Below are 19605 nucleotides of genomic sequence, written 5' to 3'. Positions count from 1 at the left end.
AGACAGCTGGGTCTGCACGATCATAATGGAGACAATGATGTAGCTTCCAATTGGGCAACATGCTGAGGGCTTTGTACAAGTATTTGAAAATCTCTGGCCTCTCCAACATCTTAAGGACTAATGGCATCTACGCATGTACTCAGAGCATGTCATTGTAAGGGGTGCCAGACATTAGTGGTGATGAGCCTTGGGCTTGCCGATTCATTGTGTTGTAGATTTTGGGGACATCCCTCCAGGACATATTGCACATGATGGCCACAGTGTACATTTCCTGGCCACATGTGTGGCCTATCTGAGCAACATTAGCCCTACTTCCGTGACACTACTGAGACATGTTTCACTTGGTGAAGTATGCATAGTGCAACTGCTTCCAGTGTGACATGAATACTTCCATGTCACCTTCTCCAGGCTATTGTACTTTTTTCATCAATATGGCAGGATTTTGGAGCATCATTTCTTATGGTTGGGTCATTATGTTTGTGACAAATAGATGTGTTAATGACCTTGTGCGGGATATGTGGGAATGTAGTTGGCATTGGCCTATTGTATGACAACAGGTAACTGAGGTGTGCTCCATGGGGCAACGCTTTGTAGATAGTGAGGTTTTATACTTGTTGAATGGTTACTGTGATTGCACAACTTCAGCAGTGCAGTTGTAGTTGTCTGAGATCCTGATTCTCCTGTGGGCAACTGTTGACAGTTCAGATGGCATGCATCCATATGGTGTGGTACATGCCTGGGCCACTTAGGAGGAGTTTTCGCTGGTGCCTACTTGACATCTTGGTGATGTAGACTAATCAGAGCTGTTGTTCAAGTGTGATAATGGACACCTGATGACCCTATTTCTCGTTGTATGTGCAGCATCAGCACTGGCAAGTGAAAGAGACAAGGCACAGCTGAGTAGGGAAGCATCTGGCCATGGGTCCTCGGGTCAAGACACCACAGACACAGAGGCATCAGAGGGTGAGGTGAATGCCAAAGGGGGGACTGGAGCATCCTCTTCATCACCAAATTCTTCTTCCAGTGGACACTCCCTAGTGGTGGTGGACCCATCTGGGCATCTTCCTGTCCCGTCTTTGTCTGCCTCTCCCATTCTATCACCACCCTCCCTGTTGCTCCCCACCCAGCTGACTGTGCCCGCTCACCCAAAAGGGTTTTTGCTATACTGTAGGCACCTCTGCTCCTGCCCTATTGCCCTCTGCTACCCTCAGTGAAGAGGCTATTGACCACCTGAGAGGAATCTGTGTGTGTCAGAAAGCAATTGTGAATGCTATCCAGGGATTGGCAACCCAACTCCAGCAGACAAATGAATTCCTGGAAGGCATTCATGGTGCAATGTCCGACAGTAGCCAATCACCCTCCAACTCCTTCTTCCCAATCCCAATCCCCACTTCCTGTACCTACCCAAAGCGTACAGACCGAGCTACACAGACCCACCTCAACACACAGACACAAGTACCACAAAACAAACCAGCAAGCAAACAATGGAAACCCACAGACACAACATCAGTCACCACTTCCCCAGACACCCTCACCTCCCCAGTGTAAAACACACAACACCAAGCATGCCCACAGGTATTACCACAATAGTTAGTGACATACCCACCACACACATCAGACAACCACTCCCTCAGCCTCCAATTCCCTACCCCCTTCTGCTGACTGCCCTTGTGTCCCTAAGAAACTTTTTTAAGTAGGACCTCAACCTTTCCCCTGTTCCCTCCATCCCTGTCCTAAACCCCAGAGGTCCTGACCTACCTCCCAACCCCTCTCTTCCACCTCCAACTCACACCGGCCTCCCTGCAAGCACCCATACCTCTTCCTCAAGAAGAAGTCTACCTTGCCCAAAAAGCAATCCACCCCTCTCAAACCCAAGTCCAAACCTACCTCCCCCAAAATGCACCCCCAGAGATGATCCTTGGGGTGCCTGCCCACTTGACACCCCTTCCTGTGGTGGTCGCCTGGCAGTTAGAATTCAAGTGAGAACACGGTGATGTACATTGCCCATTGACTATGGACTGGACAATGGCCATGGACATTTTGGCTTTAAAGTTCATAAACACAAACAGTTGTTCTTTGTGGGTATACATTTGTCCTGCAATTCCCTTTTTGCCATAATGTTGTTTCTGACAATGTGATATTGTCAGACTACAGTTGTGTGTGTTTCATTTGCTATTGATTGCAGTATCTGCCTTTGTGGGCAGTGCTGGTGTCCCCCAAGACCAGGGGATATGTGTGTGTAAATGCAATGGTGGTGTAATTTAATTGTGTACTGTTTGTTATAGTGAGTAATCAATCTTATGTTGTCCAATGAGAGCATGTATGATGTTAGACTTGTCCCCCTGGTATGAATTATGGATTTTTGTAATGTGTGGTAGCTTGAGTTTTGTTTGTGCAGACATGGAGTGTGTTCAGGTGTGCTACCTTTGTTTGCTTTTGACTGTGCATGTGCCCATTTAGCTGTGTGTACCTTGCATCTACTTCACCTAGTTGTATGCCCCATGCCACTGGAGTTGTTTGTGCTTTGTTGACTTGCACCCCAACATTGCTCAGATGTCACTTGGCTGTAGTGTTGTTTGTCCCTGAGATACATGTAGGACCATTTCCTGTGCAACTGTTGTTTAAGGGTCATATACAAAGCCTCCTTCCCTGAGTGTTCCAGATGTCCCCATCACTATTGTGCAGGTATTGTTTGAATAGTGAGCTTTGTATTTGCCAAGTGTATATCCCTTTGACCTTCCATTGTGTTGCAATATGGGTGATGTGCGTGTTCATTGCAGGGCTGTTTACTGGGGAGTTGTGTTTGTGTTTCATATGTGTATTGAATGTGATGACAGTCCATGGCATGTGAGGAATGTGACTGTGTGAGTAGTATTTGTAGTTATGGTGCTGGTGTTGTGTGAAACAATGTTGTGTACACTTCTCTCACCCTGGCCCGGGATGAGCAAACATGTATTTTATGCAGTGTTGCGGTGCAGTGTAAGTGAACTGACCATAGGGGCCGTGTTGTGTCCGATTCCGACTGTGTACACAATGACAAGTGTACATGGTGCCTGTACCATGACCCCCATATGATATGGCTGATGGCCCAATGATCTGTTGTTAAGGTTAATGGCACTGGTAGGTGTGTGTACTTACAGTCAGTTGCACCCATAGCGGCATGGATTTTGTGCTCCATCAATGATCATCAGCAGTGCAGGATAGGTGTGATGGGCTCAATCAATCAATCAATATTTTATTATCATGATTTGGAACTCCTGAGAGATCCACATGAGTAGTGATACAAAAATCATGTTAGGTCAACATAAAATGATACACATTACTAAGACGGGGCATGTAAATACATAGTAAAATAGTGCACAATTTAAAACACAAGGTTTCAAAATAACTGCATGAACGAATGAAAAAAAATTGAGAATCCTGTAACAAAATCTTTCATTCAGGGGGTATAACATAAATCTATGGCCTCTCTATGAGATCTGATATTAAGCCACAAAAAGAGAGGTTTCAACATAGTTTCCTTGGTGCGGCTAAAGCAGGACAGACAGACAGAACGTGTGAAAGAGTCTGTACCCCGCCTTGACACAGATCACAAATGTTAGCAGAGTCATCCCACCTAGAAGTAAGAACTCTCAGGGGCATTCCATTAAGTCTAAGCAGGATACACAATCGCCTCACCCCATGGTGTAGATTCCAGGCCAGATAGGGTTGCACCATTTTCATAGTTACAGAGTTAGTTAATTTCTCTAGACCTCTTCTTTGGCGGCACGCATCCAGGTCCAGCAGAAAGCATTTGGACCATGTTGCTTCCTTCAAAGTTTTTTTTTAACAATACATTAGAAATTGAAGGACAGACGCCCAAGTCTAGCTCTAAGAGCCGAATAGCTTTGATATAAATTCTAAAGAACCTGGACTTTTCTCTCAGGTTGTGACAGATCTCACTATAGGCTAGGTTTCTCAATGTGAATTCCTCGCTATGCATGAGGTTATGCACCCTTCTTATCACTGCCGCAAGGCATTGCACAAAGATATTCTTAATGCCAAATTCAAGACGAATGCTGCCCCTGAGACTGCATGATTGCAGGAAACCATGTGTCTCAGAATGCGGCCTTCTGTCTTGTCAAGAAAATCCCATTTGGTTATATCAATACATTCAATCGTGTATAAAAGAGTTGCTGGAATGTTGACCTGGTAGGGAGATAGTAAGTGTAAGAAGTGACGTTATCCATTTGCCTTATAAAAACCCGACAGGCCTTGAGCAAGTGAAATAGCCTTATTGGTATTATGACAAATGTGGTCTTGATCCTTTGTTGAAGCCGAAAAGATCTTACCCAAAAACTGGTATGAAACTTGCTGTTCCAACTTACGTTGACCCAAAACCCAAGGATGAGGGACTTTCCTTCTGTTTTTCTTCCCAGAGAAGCAAACCACCTGTAACTTTGCTGTATTCATTCTCAGGAAGTGCTGCTCCGAATAGGTTTTTAAGGCTGCCAAGCGACGGTTTAGGCCTTTTGGGGTAAGGTCATATACTACTATATCATCTGGGTACATTAAGCATGCGATTGGCTGCCCCCCCCCACCACGGGGGCATCTCCAGGAGAATTCCTGAGACTTATGGGAAGGTCATGGATATAAAGGGAAAAAGGCAATCCGGCCAGTTGACAGCCTTGTTTCAGACCATTTTTGGTCAAAACCTTTGAGGATAATCCCTGTTCTCCACCCATGAAAATTTTACACCAGGTCGATGAGTGTAGGGCAATCACCAATCGCAGGAGGCCAGGAGGGACCCCTAGATCTTGGAGTTTCAAATGATGTAGATTAATCGATAAATGCTGCATACAGTACACCTCCCCTTAACAGGACATAATTATCAATTATAATTTGCATAATCAGGATAATATCTAAGGTATTATGGTCCTTTCGAAAACCTGCCTGTTCCACTGGTAGAGTACCATTTTCCTCCACCCAATCAGTCAATTGCAATAAAATGCTTTTTGATAATATCTTTCCAGTTGCGTCTAATAAGGCGATGTGTCTGTAATTTGACGGTATTGTTTTATCTCCCGTTTTATATAGAGATAGAATTATACTACCCGTCCATGATTCCGGGATATTACCTTGGACATAACAGGAGCCAAATACTGTTTGAAGTAGTTTTGCTCAAAGCAAAGGTTCCCTTTTAATTAGGGTCATTGGAACCTCGTCGGGGCCCATAGCACCTGAAGGGCACATTGATTTTATGATCCCTTCTAATTCCACCACTGTTGGAGTACCCTTATTGTCCATTTATCCCCCTCTGTTTGATGCTGACCCTTTTCTCCCCGGGTCAACACCATGGTTTTCAGTGTAAATATCTTGAATATACAATTTCCAATCTTCCTCTTCTAGTGGGGGGGCAGCTACGATTTGACCATTTCCACACCCATCTGAGATAATAGCCCAAAATTTTCTGGGATTTCTTTTTACGGCCACTTCCCTTAATGCAATCCATTTATGATCCTCTTCTTTTTTCGGATTGCCAGTTTCAGCCGTGATCTTCTTCTCCTAAGTTTTGTTATTTCCCTATTCATTTACTTAGACTCGTGTTCCAATTAACGCCGTACTAGCTTATTTATTACTCTGTTTAGATTCAGAATAGGAAGCAGAATTTTTTTCATTCTAATTATATTACGCTCTGGCTGCTTACACAAAGTTATATGTTTTATTAAATTGGAAAATTGTCTTAGAACATTTTTTCCCCACACCTCCATGTTTCCCACAATATGTTCCAGCAATGTCTTAATCAATATCATTTTAACTGTCATCCAAGACATTCTCCTATTTTTACTGTTCATATTAAGGTTTGCGCCTTTTATAGACCATGAGTCTGTAGCCCCTAACTTCAAGCTCAAAGTAAGCCTTACGATTTTGTGGTCACTGTAAAGGGTGTCTAATGCAGCCATATCCTCAACTTTTTGAGCTATGTTGTACGAAGCACAGATGTAGTCTATAATGGAGCTATTCTTAACTGACTTATGGGTGGGGGCTGCGGGTGAGTCCATACTGAAGCACCCATTCAAAATAATACAACTCAAGGACCTAAGACCTTTCAAAAAGATGAATCCTCTTTTATCTGTCCTAATTCTAGGAGGGGACATGATACAAGGGACATTCAATGCATTTTCCCTATCTAGATTACTGAAGGAATTAAGCGTAGTATTAGAAACTTTACAATTTAAGTCCCCCGTTAAAATTAGCTTAACAGGATTTCTTATAGCATGAATTTGTAAAAAGAATTGTTGTAAAATAGCATCCTATTGTTTTCGGGAAGGATATATGCATTTACAATCATTAGGGGCAGTGTCCCACCCTTCTCCCCCTGAACTTGTACTCGTACTATTTGAGAAAAATTTGAAGAGTCGTGGAGGCTGACATATTCCCAATTATATCTGTCACTTGAAAGCATGGCAATGCCGCCTTTATCACGCCCTTTTTTTTTAAGGGAGTGCTTTTTTTGCTTAAAACCATGTAACCCGGACAAGTAAACTCATTTGAACACCAAGTCTCTTGAATGCAAATCAAATCAAACATCATTAAACACAAACTTGTAATTTACACTGATCTTTAACTATACCTGCAGCATTCCAAGAGACCAAGGAAAGGCCAGTGCTAGTAACATGACTAATCCATTTTATCCCTGGGCTTAGGTCTATTCAACACCCCCGCTACCCAATTCCAGTTTTCTTGATTGAGACCAAAGCCCTGAGATTTAGGTCCTTCCAAGACATTCACTACCCTTGTACCTTGATGTAACAAAATTTGCACTGTTTCACCTGAAGTAAGGGAACATTTTCTCCCCCAATTCACAATTGAGTTTGTAGAATCTAATCCAGGAGTCATAGTGTGCTCACCGGTGTACATTGACTTTTTCTGGACTGGGATGACATCTATACCTCTGCATTGAAGTTGGGCACAATTAACCAAGATTAATTTCACAATACTTTTGGAAGAGAACCAGACCTTTGCCTTACTCGTGCCCCTACTGTGGTCAAGTAAGACCCTCACAATATCAGTACTCTCAATTAAATTGAGCTTGTCTATTTCCAGAAAGCAAGACAATAGGAACGAAGGATTTAAACCTACAGTGAGTCAAATATAGTCAAAAACTCCAGGTAGTCCGGTAATTCCGGCTGCCCGTCAAGGGCATTATCCCATCTGAGTTTTTCTCCTACGTTCTGAAAACTTAATCTGGGGTGAAACTCCTTAACCACAGGATTGACAGGATCAGGCGGAACCATGATGGTGGAGTCAGATCTAGCACATAAAATCGCTGGTTGGACCGTCTGATCATGGACCTGAGATGGTACAACTACAGATGTCCCCTCAGTAATGTTCTGAGAGTTATTAAATGAGGAGACATGTTCTGCGATGTCTGTAAATTCCACCTGCTCTCTCTCCTCAAACTTGACCTTCCTTTCTTTTTTTTTAATAATTCTCCGGTTCCGTTTCTTTCCAGTATTTTTCCCTCTTATTTTGGAGTTTTTAGATACTTTTCTAGCCTGACCCATGTCGTTTTCATTTTGTTCCACCTGCTTTATAGATGGATGATCTTTGGGAAGAAAGAGTGGAAATGGTACTGCGCTGGATTTTGGGACATCTTACTTTATCTGGACTACATGAGCCGGTGGGGTAATATTAAGCAGTGAGTTTGTATTTGAGAACAGGTTATTCAGAGAGTATATCTTGTTCTCTTCAAAGTCCTGAATTACTGTTGTAGTACTTCCTTCGACCAACTGTGGTTTTCCTTCTTGAATTCCTCTATCTGAGTGAGAGAGCTTATCATCTGTGATCTTCAAGTCCTCAGCACTTGGGAGCTGCAAGCTAGTACCATTTGTATTTAGACCTAACCTCTTACATACTTCCTTTTTTATTGTTGAAGTCGTAGTCAACTCTGCAGAGGAGTGGCTCATGTCTTGATTTGCTAGTAAGACTTTTAGAATGGAAACGAGGATGTCTTGCGTATGTCTTAATTTTTTATAGATTTCTCCAAAAGTTCCAGAATGGATGATAAAATTCTTTCAAGGCACTTGAGAGTACAGAAAGGACTACATGTTGTGCTGGTGGACATGCTAAATTTGGGGGATCAGATGGATTTAAGACGGAGAGAAAGTGATCCGAGGGGGTGCTACTGAATAGCTTTAACATAGGGGAATCAATGTTAGATTGTGCTACTACGGGCGTCGTTGGTATAGATGAAGAAGCTATTCTTCTGCCAAGCACCTCATCCAGGTCCATATCAGGGAGGGTAAATTCTGTAACTTTGACTTGATTCGACCCCCTCACAGGGGGGAGGCAACAAAACCAGCAAACCCCTCGGTGATGGTGACGGTGGTGCCCTTGCCCATCAAAGTATTCAGATCATTACCCTGAGCGGGACCTTGAAGAGAATTATTACCAGATGTATTTCCTGCCTTAGCCATTATTATCTCAAAGGGTTGAAAGGAATGGGAGGATAGAATTCAGACTTTTTATATTTAATTGCTGCATCCCCCTGTTTCTCAGGGGGTTTGATTTTGTTTTTTTACAGGCTCGGCTAAGGAAAGACCTACTCCTTCTTGTACGTTTAGAAGTCATTTGCTGACTTGCTCCTGTACTTTTATTCACACTCTCCAAGACCCTGGATCCTCTTCCTTCAATCAATCAATCAACCAATTATCCTGCAGAAGGATAGTAGTCCCATAACACCTAATGGCTTAGTATCAGTCCAAAATGTTACATGAGCTCCTCTTTATCATTTGCTTAAGATGACCTCAAGCTTGTCAAGCTGTCCTTATCTTGTCATTATCTTACTGGTTAAAGGGCAGGGAGCAACCCCCCATACCTGGCCTGTATCTGGCCACCAGCAAAACGCAGTCTCTTAAATGATGTGGTAGGAAGTGGGAAAAAGCCACCGGAACACAGCAAAATCACATCCGGGGCAGGAGCTTGAAACATCAGGGATGAAAAGGGAAACGGGATCGGGTGGGTGGAAGTGGAGGACCAGCACTACTACCAGCCCTCCTGAATCTAAACACTCCCAACCCGCTCTCCCCTACCTCAACTCCACGCTTCGGGGCTTCAAAGCTACAGGCTACAGCTGCCCATTGCTGGCGGGGGAGCTGCCTAGCTGCCCAGCAGCAGTCCAGGAAACAGTCAAGGCAGCTGGAGCACCTTCTGCGTGTCAGTGTCAATGGAGGATGTTACAAGACTATATGAGGAGGTGTGAGGTGGTGTACGGTGAAGGCAGGGTGAGCTGGGAAAACCAGGAAACTGGGAGGCTAGTGGCAGGTGCAGAAGCAAGGGGGCAAAACAACAAGAGGCAAAAAAGGCAAAAAAGGTCCAGAGGCAGACTACCTGCTGCCTGCTGGCTACTGCCTGCTGCCCTCCTGCTCACGCTGTCCGCTCCTCTCGTGCTCGTTTGCCGCTCTCCTACTCCTTCAATCCTCAATCCTCTGGTCCTAGGCATGACTGCACCTCCTCCTGCACCTCCTCCGGTGCTGGTGTTCCCCCTTTTGGGCTCGCACCCGTGATCTGTCTCAGGGATGCTCACCCAGCACACAGCCCGCGGGCACTGATCATCCGGGTCACTGGGTCACTGGGGGAGCTCAAGGGTGGACTCGTGCTCCGCACAGGCACAATATGATGGGATCGGAGATTCGAGATCCCACCAGCACCGAGGGTCCAGGTCCAGATCCACTCCGATGCTCACTGTGCTCACCATACTCCGGACAGCAGCTCGCACTCGCTCACAGCGCAATGCGACATAACAAAGCACGAACCAGAACTGGAACTCTCAGGTTTCACTTCCTTCTCTGCAGGAGTTTCAAAAGCAATGATGGGCTCCATAGTGGCACCAGATGTGTGATAGATCCTGTAGGTGGGTGTCTCCCTTTATATGCCTCATTTCCACCTTCTGAGACGTGGTGGTTGGACCGCCAACCTGTTTGTGCAGCCTCATGACCTCAGCAGTCTGTGGTGCCTTGCAGTCGGATGGAATTGCGGGGCTCTTTGCTCCATAGGCCAGCATAACTGTCAATACAGTGGTCCGACTGCCAACCAATGACAATCAGACTGACAACTTCGTCATGACGGTCCACGGAACATCAATTTCGTAATGAGGCCTTTTGTTACGTGATGCTTGCTTGTTTTTTAAAAACAATGGACATATAATTTTATTATAAATATTTCTTTATTAACATTGGTATTTTAATTAATTGTTTGATCTAATAATATATTATATATATGATTTTTTTTTAAATGTTTGGGTTACTAGTTTTTCATAGTATGATTTTGGATATGATGAAGGTACTCATTACCAGTTTGGCAGGCTAACAGTCGGCCCTCCAGACGATTGGGGAGGAAACACCCTGCAAAGCTGGAGGTCTCCACCCCAGCCCTATTTCAATGTGTTTACTGGGCTGACTGTCAGAAATCTCCGTACTAGGAGGTTTCTGTTGGTCACTCTGTTGTAAACAGTGCAGCGGCATTTGCCGCAGATCCTCAGGGAGCCAAGGCCACTGCAGTGGCATAGAGGGTGCCCCCAGCACCCCAGAATGTGCACTGTCTGCCTCAGCAGACAGTGCACATTGCAAGGGTGCTGGGCAGGGGGCAGCACTGACTTTCAGGCACCCTTTCATGGTGGGGCACCCGCCATGAAAAGGCTGGTGGAAAGAGAAGTTGCGAACAGCACAGCAGTGCTGAACTCAGTGCCACCATGTCTGGCCATGACTTCAGCCTCTGCCAACACGTTGGGATCCCTGATCCTGGCATTGGTCTCTTGGTGGTCATATAGCCGTGGTTGTAATCTGCCAGTCGGACTGCCAGGATTGCGGCAGTAGGGGATATCATACCAAGTGAGAACCAACTCATCCTTGTATGTTTATAATGTTATTCCTACAATTTCTATCTGTATAGAATGTGCGATTAGTATACCACTATTATCAACTTTTTTCTGTCTAAGCCTTACATGTTTATGTAAGATCACTGGGGGTGCTGTGCACTGCAGTGATACTTAAACAGGTCTGGAAGAGGAAGAAGTCCTTCTGTGTTTAACAATCACTGCAGTTTGAAGTTTAATCTGCTGTGTTGTTTTTAAAAACTAGAGAGACTGCTCCCTCTCAGTTCTATTTTTAAGTACCATTACTTTGCTGATTTATGTTCACCGCAAATTATTGAATTACTCCCATTCTGCCAGGAGAATTAAAAATTCTATCCACTCCTAGAAATTATCATAAAATTGGCAAAGAATGAAACCATTCAACTAGTTTCACGAAGGAAGCTGACATGGAATATGCTGCTACTGGCACTCCTGTGAAACAGAAGGCCCAGGCGCTGTTGATAGCATTCCTTCAATTTCTTTGCCTCACAAATTCATCCTTTCATTTGCAATATACAGTGACTGTCATATACTAATCTATATAACAGCTTTACTACCCATTCTATCACCTTGAGTCCACATTTGTTCTATGAAGATTGCCTTTCTTCTTTGATCATTAGGGTTTCCCTCACGATAATAACACACCTTAAATGAATTCTATTGATCTTGTAATTGATTTTTTTTGGGTGCCTTACACATATCACTGAGCAAAAAATAGTTATGCTGCTCACTACAGACTAAAGAGACTATTGACTGTCTAAAACTGCAAGGAACATTTTTGTTATCTCCTAATTTTGAGATCATTGATCATGGTAGCCAGATCTCAGAAAGCCAATAAGCCTATTATTGGAATTCAGGAGCAAAGGGTCCTTGCAGACTTATAGTGGGTGACGTCTAGGAAAGGTAGGCTGTGAATTTGTCCTGAAGGACTTTATGAAGGAGACAAAAAAGCACGTTGTTTCTCAATAACAAATACCAGCATCTAGGTGCATCAACACATGTATTAGGCATGACATATTGTTAACCATATTCTTGCACAAGTCAAGTAATGCGAATAAAGTATAAAGTTATATCTTATTAAAACATTGGAATGTTGGGAGCTCCCTTGAAAACAATGGAGTGTTCTGGGCTTCTTATGGGTGTTAGAGGGCCGCAGCTCCAACATTCCAGTGCATGGGTTCACAGCTGTTGCTGTGAACAATGGCCTCTCAGAGCCGAGGGGATTTCAAAATCCCCTTGGGCTCCATGAGGCCTTTGTTTTCTTTATTAGAACATTTTTCCTTCTAGTCGTGGAATGTTCTAATAGCCTTATAGCCCTCCGTAGCTGGGCTATAGCTGCAGTAAAGTGTCTGCTCCCTTGTTAAAGGCCCTTGAAATCGGATTGGGACTTTAACGCTGGAGCAGGCCTTTAATGACCGGTATAGCATTTTATGGTCAGGCTGTAAAGCTACAATAGAAATCGTTAGTATTTTACCTCGTTAAAATAGAATGACCTGAGCTTACCGTAAGATTTGACGTTATGTTTAATGTTACTTGGCCAAAATTCCAGTTGTTGCCATAATTTCCTTCCTTTTGGAAAACAATTGATTCCACGTTGGATCCAGTGGTGATGTTAACACTGAAGCGATAAACATTCAGGCCATACATGTGATACCTTGAAAGTGACCACAAAGAAATGAAAATAGGTACCTTTATAATGAGGTACTTGTTCAGATCAAAACAATTATGAAACCTATTGTTAACAGGTGTCAGAAGAAACCTTCATAAATTAAACCGTGTTCAAACAAATGTACATACATAAGCTATTCCACATTGGAGTCGTATACATCAATTAGACCATTTGGTTGTTGAATATTTAAACCTCTGAAATGGCTTTTGCCCATCTGCCCACCCTCAGAAAAAGGCACTTAAGCAGCTATTTACACAATTTACGACATCTCTACTCGTTATGTTTTCTCTGTTAGCTCCTCCAGAACAAATTATTCACAATAAAATTAATCAATACAAAGGTAAAGATAGATGCAGCCATTAAAACATTAAAAATATTTTTATGAATGATTTATTAACCATTAGAAAATAACACTGGGGATCATCACCGTAGAGAAGGTAACTCATAATGCAATGGGAAATAAAAATTGGAACTTGTGAATGGGGAGGCCCTGAATGTTTCGATCTGGGTCAAGCAGAATGGGCTGCGTTCTGCTTCACAGATAGCGGAACCACACGCACTGAGATTGAATGTGCACAGTTTGAACTCTGACAGAAAGGACATTTGGAAAATATGCCCCACTGGGAACAATCAGAGATTGTTAAAGACATTGTGAAGGTATAGCAGATACGTGTAAAATAGGCAGATGCTGCCTGTGCATAATCCCCAGTGCAAACTCGAGATTGTTATTGGTATACATTCTATCTTTAGCCACTATCTTCAAAAATACATTTATCATTTCATTAGATCAAAGAAAACAGAATAAACTAACGCATCTCTATACTGCTTATGGAGCCAGCTCACATACTGCTTAAATTAAAACACTTTATGGATGCATGTGATAGTCATGACAACATCTTTAGGGAATGATAAATTAAAATCATTAGCTAAACTTATTTTGTTGTTATATTTTTTTCGTGACAATCAATCACTACTATTCAAAATGTACCAACGTCTGTAAATCAATCTTACTTTGCATCATTGTTGGACTGTTATAGGTCTTTTTATAGATTTTATCATAATTCTCAAAGTCTTACATTTTAGACAGGGTACAATACATGTTTCCCTTATTTGACCATCCCTCACAAAGTAAGAGTAGACTCTAGAAATTTAGGGGCATATTTATACTCCATTTGCGCCGGAATTGCGTCGTTTTTTTTGACGCAATTTCGACGCAAAACTAACTCCATATTTATACTTTGGCGTTAGACGCGTCTAGCGCCAAAGTCCATGGAGTTAGCGTAATTTTTTAGCGTGGACACCTACTTTGCGTTAATTATATGCCGAGCCATGTGCGTCGGATTTATACTCCCGGGCAAAATTCACGCCCGGGAGTGGGCGGGTCAAAAAAAATGACGTACGGCCGCTTTTGTGCCGTATTTTAGCGCCTGCAAAAGGCAGGCGTTAAGGGACCTGTGGGCTCTGAAGGAGCCCAGAGGTGCCCTCCCATGCCCCCAGGGACACCCCCTGTCACCCTTGCCCACCCCAGGAGGACTCCCAAGGCTGGAGGGACTCATCCCAGGGACATTAAGGTAAGTTCAGGTAAGTGTTTTTTTCTTTTTTGTGGCATAGGGGGGCCTGATTTGTGCCCCCCTACATGCCACTATGCCCAATGACCATGCCCAGGGGACAGAAGTCCCCTGGGCATGGCCATTGGGCAAGGGGGCATGACTCCTGTCTTTGCTAAGACAGGAGTCATTTCTATGGGGGTTGGGAGTGAAAAAAAATGGCGCAAATCGGGTTGAGGCTAAAAAATTGCCTCAACCTGACTTTCCCCATTTCTTGACCCCCAAGCCCTATATCCCCCTACGCCGGCGCTGCCTGGTGTACGTCGTTTTTTTTAACGCACACCAGACGGTGCCGGCGGCTAACGCCGGCTAACGTCATTCAATAAATACGGCGCCCGCATGGCGCTTCAGAATGGCGTTAGCTGGCGCTAATTTTTTTGACGCAAAACTGCGTTAGCGCAGTTTTGCGTCAAAAAGTATAAATATGGGCCTTGGTGTTCGTAGGCACATTTAAGCACACATTATATGTGACTTGAAAACACGCGGTGGCAAACTGTTGGTCCACAGGCTCAAAATTAGAAAATTAATAACTGTTTTTCCTTCTTTTGTAAGTAAGTGATCCCTAAAATCAACGGTGCCCCTACAAATAATTTACAGGCGGTTTTCAATCTACTACGTTTCTAAAATACAGTTGTCTTTTGGTGCAACTGTGTCAAGGTTTCTCCAGCTATAGCTCACCGCAGTTCACCAGGACTCATAACTAGTGACACGGGGGCTTGGAGGTTCAGAGGGGCATTATTCCTCAAGCCCCTTGTATTTTCAGGGCCTTGCACTCATGCTGCAAAACCCATTTATAGATTTTAAAAGAAACTTGTTTATTGACGATGTCAACTAAAATCTAAAATGACAAAGGGACATTCGATGCTGTGATTGTTGTGTTTTCTCTTAACCTGCGTTTTTTAAACTTTTCAAACCGGTTATCAAAGTCTTTACGCACGCCCGGCTAAACGTCTGACATGTACAGTGGATCCTTGTATGTGCAAACTTCACTGCTTCTCATTTTATCAATATGCCAATGTATGATTATGGTTAAAGTGGAAATCCATTCTGACTTTTGTTCTACTTCATGGTTGATTTTCAAGGTAGTGAGAGAGCTTAGCTTATATAATCTATATTAGCGAAATGTTTATATATTAATGTGTGAAGATGCTGCATGGAAACTATAATAATAGCGATTTTGCTTAAACGTGCACTTGAATTGTGACCACGATGAGTGGCCACCAATGTATACGCAAACTAATAATGATGAATAAAATGTTTATGTTATGTTCAATTAAGCTTATATTAACATTCACATTATTGAATCTGTATTGAAAATCCTCATAGGCCTTAAGTTAGCGTGAGCTGCAGCTTAGCTGCTGGTTCTCATATTAAATGCATTTTTCTGTTTTCCAGTGTGCTGACTCACAAGGGGCCATGACCCCGCAAATGTTTTTTTTAATTCAAACTTGGAAGATTAATGTAACCATGTTAAATCCGTTCCCAGGCGCATCGTCTGTGCCATGGATTAAAAGTTATAAATAAATTGAAAGAAATGTAGATTAATGTAATGTACAAGGTCATTCTAACCGGGGACGAGAGAAGAACTGCTGACCAAAAGATGTACAAAGAATTACAAAGGGATGAAGTAACACCAGATGTGCCACCTCTGAAGACGTCAATTATGAAGACCAATCAAAGACCTGTACACTAACATGGGGTGAAAATTGGGATTACCTAATGTCAAATTTGATAGGTTAAAGATAGTGGCGTATAGTAAATGTCCAATAGAATTTGGGGGGAATGTACTACGAAAAAGGGATAAAAACCCATGTCACAGAAAGGTTGAAACAATTAGGTAGGGAATGCTATTGATTTTTATCCAGAAACTAAATTGCTGCCCTTACTTGTGTCTTTAAGTCAGTGACCTTGTTCATTTTACCTCAGAGAGTTCAGGAATCACATGAGCAATCTCTCCTTTCCAGACAATGACAACCCCCTAACATTGAGGGGCAACAAATATGCATCTTTACTCCAGCTAAGAGAGACTGGCAGTGGTTGCAGAGGTTTAAAGGTTGAAGGGGACCTGATTGGTCAGGAATGATCAGTACTAGCTCCCTTGGACAGTACCGAGATCTCTCTGTAGTCAAGGAGGGGCTCAACAGAGTGTTTTTTAGAACTACTGTAATTCACTGATGGTACCATGATGGTTGCTGTTGACATTCAAGAAAATAAATTAGTCCAGGTTATGATCCTTCTGAAAGTACTTCTTTGAATACCATGCTAAAGGATTAATGGATGCCTGCCTAGGGAAAGCAGCTGCAATGGCCCTTCAGGAGCAGCAAAGCTCTGCTATCAGAGTATAGAGCTCATCTGATTTGGAAAACTTTGAGGAATATTGTTGAAATATAACTGCTCAAGTACACAGGGCCGCCCTTGACAACTGCCAAATATTCATTTGTTATTGGCATGTAAAGCAACATATCAGAATTGGGTCCAGTGTAAGACTTGCCATGCATTGGTACTTTCAGAGTAATATGGCTTCATCCCCGACCGACATACTGTGCAGTTTTATTTCGAAGACTTTGGAATTACCCCTATGTAACCCTCTGCCCTGTGTAATCAGTGAACTAGCTAGTTAAGGTCTCTCTAGTTCAATCACTGTGGACTGCTTCTTTTCTGCCTGAAAATTTCCAGAGATATTACACTGTCTCCAACTTTGACCTTCAACTCTCAGTGGGTGCTGTTGGTACTTCTTTATGTGGGAGCACTCATACCACTATAATTTTGTGTCTGCATCAGGTGGCATCTTAGTTACATGTCCCTGAAACTTCAGGTCATCGGGGATTCCTGGTTCACTAGCACCAAAACAGGCATCTACCTCTAATGTGATAGCCTGTTACTAGTTGGACTCCAAAAGAATGTGCCTGGAAACTAGACATGTGACCCTAAAATGATACCCTAATGGCAGCAATACATTAGCTGCTTGAAGGATCTGGAGGCTTTTGTAAGAATTGCATGAAAGCCCAGGACAGTGATGTCATAAATGATGTCATAGAACATGTCATGAGTGATGTAATATGTGAGGTCATTAGTAGTGCATGGCAGGGCTAAAGTTATAGTTAGCTTTGCTAATTATAACTGGTTGATTTCTTTGTTTTAGATTTGCTTCCTTACCCACAGTAGTGCGGGAAGGAACACTACCTTGTCCCAGAGTTGGGCTCCCAGGGCATAATAAGTGAGCTGACCCCAGGGGATGGGGTCAATGGGACCTTCGCAGGCTAGAATAGGGACATATCATGCTCCCTCCTATGATTTAATCATGCCCAGTGTTAGATCTGATGGCCTTAGGGTGGCCATCCCCCAACTTTTTGCCTGCCTCCCTCCATTTCTCTGACACAGTTTTTTCAGTTTTTTGGATTCTGCACACTTTACCACTGCTGACTAGTGCTAAGGTGCATGTGCTCTCTCCCGTACGCATGTAATATTGGTTCCTACCCAACTGGTCTATTTAACTTACTTTGTAAGTCCCTAGCAAAGTGCACCACAGGTGCCCAGGGACTGTAAATTAAATGAAACTAGTGGCCCTGCAGCACTGATTGTACCACCGACATATGTAACCCCTTAACCATGTCTCATGCCTGCCATTGCAAAGCCTGTGTGTGCAGTTTAACTGCTACTTCGACTTGGCATGTAAAACTACTTGCCCAGCCTTAAACTCCCCCTTTTCTGCATATAGGTCACCTCTAAGGTAGGCCCTAGGTAACCTATAGGGCATGGTGCTATGTAAGTAAAAGGCAGGACATGTACGTATGTGTTTTACATGTCCTGGTAGTGAAAAACTCACAAATGCAATTTCCACTACTGTGAGGCCTGCTACGCTCATAGACTAGAATTAGAACTGCCTTCATATACTTTTAAGTGGAAGATTCTGAACTGGAAGGAGTAGCCCTGTCATATTTGGCATGGCCATAATGCCAAAGGAAAATCATTCTTACTGGTGAAGTTGGATCTAATTTTTCAATTTTAGGTATGCCACTCTTAGAAAGTGCACATTTCTCTGCACTTACTCCCATCTGTGCCTTACAGCTTATCTCCAGTCCAAGTCTGGTCTGTGCTGGTCTGTGCTGGTTGGCAGCCTCCCTTGTGCATTCCATCCAGACAGCCATAAACACATGGCCTGCCCTCACACAAAGGACTGATAACCCCCCACAGGCATCCCGGCAGACTGGACTGGGCCGAAATGGGAATTTATGTAGTTCAAAACCACTCTTTGAAGTTTCCCCCACTTCAAAGGCATTTTTTGGATGCAGATATACTGGGTCTCTGACCCCACCAAATCAGACACTTCTGGATCTACACCTGGACTCTGTCAGAGGGACTGCCTGGTTGCCCAAAGGACTCATCTTGACTGCTTTGCTGAGGAGGACTACTGCCCTTCTTGTTGCTCTGCTGCCTACTGGCCTCTGACTCTGCTGGAAGGACTCTGCCTTCCCCACAAGTGCTCTCCAAGGGCTTGGACATAGCTTGCCTCGTGTCCTGTAGTCTCAGGGGCACAAAGATGTCATCAAAAAGAAGAAAATTCCTGTGCATCGGAAAATCGAAGCAACACCTGCAGAAATCGCCGCAGCGCCTGCCTCGCGGCTGAAAATTTTCTGCATCACCTCCTTGATCGACGCAGCACCTGCCACTTCTGCCAGCGCATTAAGGATTTTCAGCGTATCATCCGTTTGCATCAAAATATCCCCGCATCGCAGTGAGGAACCAAGGCTGTGCTTCTGGAAATCGACGCATCACATTGCAGCGTGGAAATAAACAGTGCATCATCTGTGTTCAATGCAGCACCTTATTTTTCAATGCATCTCCTCCTCTGCGGCCCGTGCATCGTTATTTTTGACGCATCCCAGGTACTGTGTGTTCTAAGGATATAACTACTGATTCTTAAAGATTGAAACTCATTCAAGCCATTAAACATTAGTATCTGGACTTGTGCCTATTAGATTTTTGTAGTTTTGAACTTATTTTATTCCGATAAATATTGTGATTTTTCTAAACTGGTGAAGAGTTTGTTTTGTGGTGTTTTCACTGTGTTACTATATGAGTTATTGCACAAATACTTTACACATTGTCTTCTAAGTTAAGCCTGCCTGCTCTGTGCTAAGCTACCAGGGGGTGAGCAGAGGATAATTGAGATTATGCTGTGCCTTACCCTGACTAGGACTGTGGTCCCTACCTGGACAAGGGTGTACACCTCTGCCAACTACAGAGCCAATTTCTAACACCTAGAACCTAAGGATGGGGTGTCAAGGGCAATAAACAGGCTTGGAGAGGGGGCCTTACAGACACCCCTTCTCCATATATTTATTAAAAAATTTCAGGTCGTCATTTTGAGATCTTTTTTGCTGATTTTGTTTTTAATTTTGGCTACAGATGTGGTCCCTCTGGGTACCCTCTAC

The 19605-nt window shown here is 43.4% G+C and overlaps 1 protein-coding gene across 1 annotated transcript in view; it reads right to left on the bottom strand.

Annotated features, from left to right (window-relative positions):
* The window catches only part of TMPRSS15 (transmembrane serine protease 15), a 1384111-nt gene that overhangs the window by 645113 nt on the left and 719393 nt on the right, over positions 1-19605 (bottom strand). Inside the window, exon 13 of the mRNA XM_069204099.1 lies at positions 12398-12548. Coding sequence (XP_069060200.1) covers positions 12398-12548 — 151 coding nt within the window. The remainder of the gene's footprint in view (positions 1-12397; positions 12549-19605) is intronic.

Source organism: Pleurodeles waltl, chromosome 8 (assembly GCF_031143425.1).
Source record: "Pleurodeles waltl isolate 20211129_DDA chromosome 8, aPleWal1.hap1.20221129, whole genome shotgun sequence".
Classification (NCBI taxonomy): domain Eukaryota; kingdom Metazoa; phylum Chordata; class Amphibia; order Caudata; family Salamandridae; genus Pleurodeles; species Pleurodeles waltl.
The sequence above is the reverse complement of the archived record's forward strand: the minus strand, read 5'-3'. Positions and strand labels throughout refer to the sequence as shown.